The 8,966-nt window shown below is 34.3% G+C and overlaps 1 protein-coding gene across 1 annotated transcript in view; it reads left to right on the top strand.

Annotated features, from left to right (window-relative positions):
- Positions 1-1,664: 1,664 nt before the first annotated feature.
- Positions 1,665-8,966, top strand: part of LOC131148850 (pentatricopeptide repeat-containing protein At2g30100, chloroplastic) — a 38,824-nt gene continuing 31,522 nt past the window's right edge. The window contains exon 1 of the mRNA XM_058098788.1: positions 1,665-2,820. Within this exon, the coding sequence (XP_057954771.1) occupies positions 2,056-2,820 (765 nt within the window). The 5' untranslated portion in view covers positions 1,665-2,055. The remainder of the gene's footprint in view (positions 2,821-8,966) is intronic.

Raw genomic sequence — 8,966 nt, 5'->3', positions numbered from 1 at the left:
TGAATTCACTTAGCAAATAACTAAGCTCTGATACCAAGTGTCACGGGTTGAATATTTCACACATTTGTGAAAGGACAGTGCAATGCTAACTAAAGTACTCTGGTTTAACTAGCCAACCTAACGTTTACTACAATTCACCAACAAAATACTTTCATTGTCATTCAAGTGAATATAAGCTAAAGTAATAAGCAACTTATGAAAGCAATGACTGACACTTAAGTAGTAAACATTGAAGCAACATAATTCATTATCAGCATTTCCGTTAACAAAGTGTGTAGCGAGGGAGGCAAGTAGGCTAAACACGTTTACAATAGCTAGCGAGTTTTACAAGTTGATGAGTACTCACCCTCCCCTAAAGAGATTTCTATGCTATTCTCACTTCGACACTACGAAACATTAATATAACGGAGGAGTCATACTTTCTTTTTTAAAAAATAACCCTACAACAGTATTTACATGATGGAAACCTACTCCAAATGCATGAAACAAGCAGTCATAGGCAATCATAATGTCCTGAATAAGTTCGGGCTGTGAAGACACATTAAACTTAATCATTCTTACATACACATAGTGTCTTATATATCAAACTAATATTACAACAAGTTTTTGAAAAAAAAAAAGGACTTCCCGCTTAACATAATTATCTAGATTTGTCTCTTTATCCATTATTCATTTTCACCTCTGATTAATTGGTGCCATAATAGATGCTTGATTAAATGAGAAAAAAAAAAAAAAAGCATCACCTGCATCACTTCATCCAAAACAAATATTGATTCAAATGAGTAACTTTTATAGAAGAAGAGTCAAATAAAACCAAAACAATATTTATAATTCAGCCTTTAAATTTACTTATTTTTCGCAATAAAAAGGTAAAATTATCCAATTCAAGATAAATAGTCATTTAAAGTAAGATTGTATGTAAGACAACTCAACTCAACTAAAAATTTTAGGCTTAAATTAGATTCTAACCTGATCGATTTTATAATTTTTGGATTTGAGCTCTAATCGAGTATAAACTCTACAAACTTCAACTCAATTAAATTAAACTCAATTTAGTTATGCAATAATGTTAAATATAATTATAATACGCATGCATATATATATATATATATATATGTAACTATTTAAGTAAATGTATAAAATTTATAATATATAATAAATTATAAAATATAAAAGGTCCAACTATATTTATGAATACTTTTAAAATTAAAATTCAACTTCTCAAATTGTTTAATGGAATGATTCCATCTCCTCCGCATCATATAACATTTGGCACTATTTTATTATAAATTATAACCATAATAGGTGAATATGTAAATTAACATTTAAAATTGCAAAACGTGGGAGAATTCTAAAGGTAAAAAATAGAAGCAGTTTCTCATTTTATATAAATTTATGAGAATGAAAAAAAAGTTTTAAATATAATTTTTTCCTCAGGCCGAACAACAAAAGCCCAAGCCTTCTTGTATGTCCACCATCGGGCATACAAGTTGGGATGACAATGTTGGTAACGTGCCTGCTTTTTGGGCCCATTAATTTTAGTTTGGGCCCGTGGCATCAATTGGGCTCGATGCTGATGTAATTTCGTTTCCAAAAATTTCCTGCCACGTCAGCGGGCATGCAATAATTTTTGTTTTCAGGGAGGGGTGTTTCCGTAAAAGTGTAATATTAATTCAGCTAAGTTCGCCGAGAGCAGACTCTATTGAGCCACGTTGACGTGGTCTGTCGTTTCATGTTCTTTCCACACTGGTTTTCCTGGTCTTCACCGGCATAGAAGTGGCGGTGACGCCCCGTGAACGGCGTCGCAGTCCAAACCCATTAATATGGGTGAACGTCATGAATCATGCAACTGAATCGCTGATTATCTGTTTGATTGCCGGGAAATTGTAGGTAGGAGAATTCACGGTTCCTTTCATTGAAAAATACCTGAGAAATCTTAAAGATTTTCTCACTTTGGGCTTAGTTACTTGGCTTTTGATTCCTCTTGAAAATTTGGTTTCTCGGCAACCAAGCGCCGGCCACCTGTGAATGAAATTCTTGAATTGAAGTGAAGAAATGGCCTCTGTGCACCCTCTTGCTCATCTCACCGACTTGGCCTTCACTTCCTATTCTTCATCATCATCATCTTCTTCTTCTTCTTCTTCTCGACGACACCTATCACTCCTACCCGAAAATTTTCCACTAAAGTCGTGTTCTCGGATTTCCATTAGGCTCCAGAATTGCCCAAACCCTAGCTTTGTTGCTCCGAAACGGAGTAAAATTCGAGAATTTAGGCTGTTTAATTCGATTGAACTAGAAAGATTCTTGACGAGTAGTGATGAAGAAGAAATGAGTGAAGAATTCTTCGAGGCGATCGAGGAACTAGAGCGAATGACTAGGGAGCCGTCGGATGTTCTCGAGGAGATGAACCACCGTTTATCGGCAAGAGAATTGCAGCTTGTGCTGGTGTACTTCTCTCAGGAGGGGAGGGACTCGTGGTGTGCGTTGGAGGTGTTCGAGTGGCTTCGGAAGGAGAATAGGGCTGACAAGGAGACGATTGAGCTTATGGTTTCCATAATGTGCAGTTGGGTTAAGAAGTTGATTGAAGGAGGAAATGCTGTTGGGGATGTGGTTGACCTTCTTGTGGATATGGACTGTGTTGGTCTGAAACCTAGTTTCAGTATGTTGGAGAAAGTGATTTCTCTGTATTGGGATTTGGGAGAAAAGGAGGGTGCGGTTTCATTTGTGAAAGAAGTTCTGAAACGAGGGATTGCATATTCGGAGGATGACAGCGATGGACACAAAGGAGGCCCAACTGGGTATCTTGCTTGGAAGATGATGGTTAGCTTCTGTTGATTTTACTTCTTAAATTTTTTATTTATGCTCTTGCTGCAGTACAAGTTTCTGAATCAGAAATTTCGCCCCCTTATCTCTTATCACAAAATTGAAAATTAAAGAAAGGAAATATGTTTTTAATTCGCACTTCATGTTATCAAATTTTTTAAGTCGAGTAGTTGGTGTTTTCACTTGCATTGTTTGGATTATGCTGGTGCCTGGTGGTGTAGAATTTATATTGGGTCAGATGGTGGTTTTGTTTCTGTGCATATTCTATGGAGTGTTTTGACCATGTGACTAGAGGTCAATTATTATATATGAACTCTAAAACATTTACTGCTCCATAGTATTGGATTGCATCCTGGAATGTTTTAACGACCTATATTAGAATGAATAATGTTTGTAAGGATGGGATTCTACTATAGCTATATGCTTCTTAATATGTATCAAGGCTGTCTTAGCTTTATTTGGCTTTTGACGAATGTGATGGGCTCAAAGAGTTGGAAAATCTGCCCAATAATCCTACAACGACAAACCAAGCCTTAAGTTGCACTAGGTGGAGACGGTTATATGAATGTTTTTCAGCTAATTCACACGATCGAGGGCATTTTATTTAGACAAATTAAGTTTTATTAAATTCTTCCTCACTATCTTATTGCATGTTATTTTGTGTACCCTTGCCCTTTTACTACCAATGACAGTAACTAGCTCACTCTTCCTCAGTGGTGCACTACTTGGTCTATGTTTTAGGTGCCCAGACCTTATAAGCCCCCCCTCCCTTATCTTATCTTCTATTGGTACTATGCGTAACTTATCATGAATATGTTCATTCCTTAATTTATCCATTAATGTTTACCACTCACCCATCTTCATATTTGCATTTTGGAAACTTCTACTTTTTGGATATGTTATATCTTAGTTGCCCAACATTTTGATACATAAAACATGACTAGTCTTGTAGTTGTTCTATAAAACTTTCATTTTAATTTTAAAGGTATTGTATGATCACACAACATGCCCAAAGCGCTCATCCATTTTGCTCTACCTACTTTAACTCTATGTATTAAATTCTCTTCTATTTCTTCTTCTGCTTGCATAATAGATACAACGTATCAAAATATATTAGTGCAATTAATTTATTGACCTTCAAATTAAATCTTTTCTCCAATATTCATTATACCATAGTTGAAACTATATTTCATTTATTGTGTGTTTTTTCCACTTATCCTAAAACCTTTAGACTTTAAATCTTCTATCCATAATTTTAACTTAGATTCTAGTCCACTCCTACTTTCATCAGTGAGAAGAGTATCATCTACAAACAACATACGCGTTGAGATCTCGTTTTGGATACTCCTAGTGAGTTTATCAATTACTAAAGTGAAAAGATAAGGGCTCAAAGTAGGTTTTTGGTGTATGCCTATTGTGATTGGAAATTATCTAGGTTTTCCACCTGCAGTTCTAATGCTAGTCAATCCTCAATGACATTAGCATACCTACTGGCTGTTGCATACTCCCTTCTTAAACTTACCATAGAACTTCCCTAGGTACCCTATCATACGCTTTCTCTAGCTTAATAAAAACCATATACAAGTCGCTCTTCTTTTAACAAAACGTTTTCATTAATCTTATTAAAAGAAAAAATGTTTTTGTGGTTGATCTTCTAGGCATAAAATCAAATTGATTCTTTGGGACTCGCATTTCTAACCTTATTCTTTGTTTAATTATCATTTCCCAAAGTTCTGTCGTATGAATCTAAGTTTAGTTCAATGATAGTTATTACAATTTTGAATATCATCTTTGCTTTTTGTATATAGGTATTAATATGCTTTTCCTCCATTTGTCCGACATATTTTTTTTTTGGTTTTTGTAATTGTGTATACACTTCCATTTTCGCCTTGACATTTTCAAGTTTCAATTGGGATGTTATCCAATTCTAAAGATTTCCTACTCATCATCATCGTTTTTATTTATTTATTTATTTATTTTATTTATTTTTTAAAGCCATCTTAACTTTAGTGACTCAAATTTTGCTGCAAATATCAATTTTTGACTTTTCTTCATTTGTCACTTCTAAGTTTAAGCTTGCAATTTGATTTTCATTAGACAACTTGCTAAGGTAGCTTCTTCACCTCTCTTTTATGTCTTCTTCTTTAACCAAGACAATATCATCCTCATTCTTTATATATTTTACATTACCTAAGTCCTTGCACTTTCTTTCTCTAACTATAGCAAGTCTAAAGATGTTTCTTTCCCAGTTTCCCCTTCTTTTGTATCTAGTCTAGCATGTAAATTATGATAGGCTCTATGTTTAGCATCACTAATGACCTTTTTTGCATTTTTCCCCCTCTTATACTTTTCAAAGTTTCTATATTTTTATAATTTTACTATTTTTTATACCAAATTCTTTTTGTATTTATAGTTTTTGGACATCTTGATCCCACCACCAAATTTATTTACTTGCTAAGAATCTTCCTCTAGATTTACCTAAGATCTCTTTTGCTATTTTTTAGTAGAGCTAGCCATCCTATTCCATCTCTTTAATTTTGTGTTAAAATTTTACTATATTTTCTCTCTTCATATTCCACCACCTAATTCTCTTGCATTGACTTATGTTACCATTTATCTTCCATTTTTTAGTATATTATCCAACACTCAATGTTGTATAGTCAAACTTTTACTAGGACTAACTTTACAATTTGTACATTATAAGCAATCTTTCCTCCTAGTTAAGTAAAAATCTATTTGCCTTTTATATTTTCCACTTTTGAAGGTTATTAAGGGCCTATTTAGTTGTGGAAAACATCTTTTCATTATTTTTCTAGATTTCTGATTCTTACTTTACATATGAGAGCATGAAATTCGGATTTTAAACTTTAATTCATGTGCATACAAATCCAAATTCGAGCCCCAAAATCCATGATTTGAAATATTATCTTATATAATTAATATTAACTTATATAAGTTTATAAAATTGGAAAACAAGTTTTCTTTTTTGTGATTATTTTGAAATCTAAAAATAAAAAATGTGAAAATTGTTTTGTATATTAAACAAACTCTTCATTTTCTACCTTTTTAATATGTATATTGAAAAATTTAAAAGTGTTTTCAACAACTTAATAAACCCTAAGTGTTCTTCTTTCATTTTAAAGCATGTGTTTATTATAGCAAGATCGTATAACATGACAAAATCTAAGACCATATTATCGAGCTCATTTTTTATCTCCATATCTATGACCTCCATGTATCCTTTCATAATCTTTATTGTCCTTTCTAATGTTTTCATTTAAATTTGCTCCTATAAATGTTTTCTTTGTTATCCCTTGTATAATACTATAGGTATCTTCCCAAAGTTGTCTTTTAAGATTTTCTACTAAGCCTAGTTGGGAAGCATAAGCACTAGTGACATTTATTATCCTTTGGTCTAAAGCTATCTTGATTTTATGATTCTATCCTCTATTATTTTAGCATCTGCCATTATCTATTAGGTATTTATTTATTTTGATTTCTATACCTTTTTTATGTTTTTCTTCTCTGGTATACCAAAGCTTTTATTTAGATAACAAGAACTTCATTAATGCAAGAACAGAGGGGGGGGGGGGGGATACAACAAAAAGAGGACAAACCATCCTCCTCTATGGCAAAATCAGAAGGAAGAAACAAGGTATTTACATCAATGCTGCCTTCCATTCCCTTCAGGATATCAAACAACGAAATGGCCTTAAAAGTCAAAGGCCCAAAAGAAGCCAAAAAAAGCAATTGAAAATGAAGCTTTCTCCCGAATCAAATGCATTGGAGTCTTCTGATCTCTGAATATCCTGGCTAAACTTTTTTTTTTTCCTTCCTTCCGAAGCCCCAAAATTGTACCGATATAAAATCATAAATAGTCTTTGGAGCCACGCAATCCTTACCAGTATACCAAAGCTTAAATCATGACTTTTCAATTTCACTATCTTTCTTCACTACCCACTTAGTCTCCTGAAGGCAGATTACGTCAATTTTCCTTCTGATCATTGTGTCAACTATCTCCATGCTTTTGCGCATAAATGTCCTATATTCTGGGTTGCTAATCTAATCTTAGTTTCCTATACTAACTTCTAATCCTCTCCCATCCAGAATGTACTGTCCTAGCCCACCTTTGCCCACTTTTCTCTACATCTGGGTGGTATAAGTGCACCATGCTGCTCATAGAGGACACCCCAGTGAATCTTTGGTTAGGTTTTATATCATAAAGATCTGACAAGTTTTACATTGGCTGTTAGCTACCTAACGCAACCCTACTCCTATACCTGGAGTCGGGACATATTGTGTAAAGAGATTTAGTGCTACACAAGCAGAGTGCATGTATCTATCAATTGCTGATTGTTAAAATTAGTATATAATTGCTGTAACACTGTATTGAAATTGGAAAAGGATCATATGCATATAGCGCTGTTTTTTCAAATTTGGGGTAGTGATAGTTGAGTGGAAAAAGAAGAAAAATTGGAAAGTGAGGCTTTGAACGGATGCATCCAAAGTGGAAAAACACTTGCAAATCAAAATTAATGTGCAAAAAATCGAACCAAAGAAGGCTCTACTCTCAGTTAGAAATTATGAGTCCCAAAGCAACCTACACCTACGTCCTAGGAAAACTTATGGCCACACAGGCCACCCCCTAGCCAGAAACAAAAACAGAAATCGTAAATATGAGATTGTAACAAACCAAATTCCCAAGTCAAAGCCCTAGAAAGTAGCAAGAACCCTAAGATTCCATACCAGAGATCAAAATCAGGAATAAGTTAGATTTGTGAGTAGATATAGAGGATACATAGAAATTTGAGAGAGAGAGAGAGAGATCTAAGATAAAAAATCTTTGGAGGGGGGTGAGAGAGAGATATAATGAGAGCAAATATGAGAGATTGAGAGGGAGAGAGCGGGACCACTACCTGGAGCAGAATCCACTGTGGCTTTGTGCAGTGACAGTAGGAAGCCGTGCATCATGGTGGTTGGAGGAAGCAACGGTTGATAGCAATGTGGCTTCGAGTGATGTTGAAGGTGCAGAGTAATTGGATTAATTTGTAACATAGTTGTTTGATCATAAGTGCTTTAAATTAGGTAATTTTTAATAATGTATTAGAAACACATGTATGTAGATCAAATCGTTCAAATGCATATCAACATCCACTTTTGTGATATTTAGCATGCATGATGCATGACATGCATAGGTGGAGTATCTTTTGAAAGTGGCTTAAATTAAATAAGGTCAGTTTCCACTTTAAACATACTTGATGTACTGTGTAGGAATGAAAATGTCCTAGGGCTGCATGTGCATATGTGTGTGTGTGTGTGTCTATGTGAATTGCATGAACGGGCCAGGTTAAGAGGCTGCATCAGATCCAAAGCATGGTTTTGAATAGTGGTATTGGGCAGCATAATGTAATGATAATGGTTGTAATGAGAAATGAAACTAGCGAATGTTACATAGGAAGCAGGTGTAACAACTGTGAATTTTTCTTTCAAGCACGCACAATCTGTACATTGGTATATTTGCATGTTTTGAGCTCTTTACTCTCCATAAAACAATTTTTAGTGTACTTTGGATCCTTCAGTTCTGTTAAGAGTTTTTAAGTAAAAAGGAAGACCTAACACAATGATAGGTCTCTCCCTCTATTCATAATATATGTCAAGTACATACCATGATACCAATGACCAACTAACTCTCAATTCTTAACATAACACTAACTCATTAATAATGCTAGACGAGTAAAATAGCTACTAACACTATTATCAAAAAAAAAAAAAAAAAACCTCTTAACACTCCTCCTTAACTTGGAGCATAAGGATTTCATATGCTCATAGCTTATTAGAAATGAATTTAACATGAGAACCCCTTAAAGCTTTAGTAAACAACTCGGTAAGATGCTTATCGGACTTCACATAAGTCGTTGTTATGAGCTTTTGCACAAGTTTCTTTGGAACTAAGTGGCAATAAACTTCAATATGTTTTGTCTGTTCAAGGAAGACCGAGTTGGAGGCAATATGAATAGCAGCTAGATTATCACACATCAACTCAATAAACCGAAAATGTGAAAACCTAGTTGTTCAACCAAAGAAGCTTATATTTAGTGTGAGCCATGGCCCTATACTCTAACTTAGTGCTTTAACTTGGTCAC

This window comes from Malania oleifera, chromosome 2 (genome assembly GCF_029873635.1).
Source record: "Malania oleifera isolate guangnan ecotype guangnan chromosome 2, ASM2987363v1, whole genome shotgun sequence".
Lineage (NCBI taxonomy): Eukaryota > Viridiplantae > Streptophyta > Magnoliopsida > Santalales > Ximeniaceae > Malania > Malania oleifera.
The sequence above is the reverse complement of the archived record's forward strand: the minus strand, read 5'-3'. Positions and strand labels throughout refer to the sequence as shown.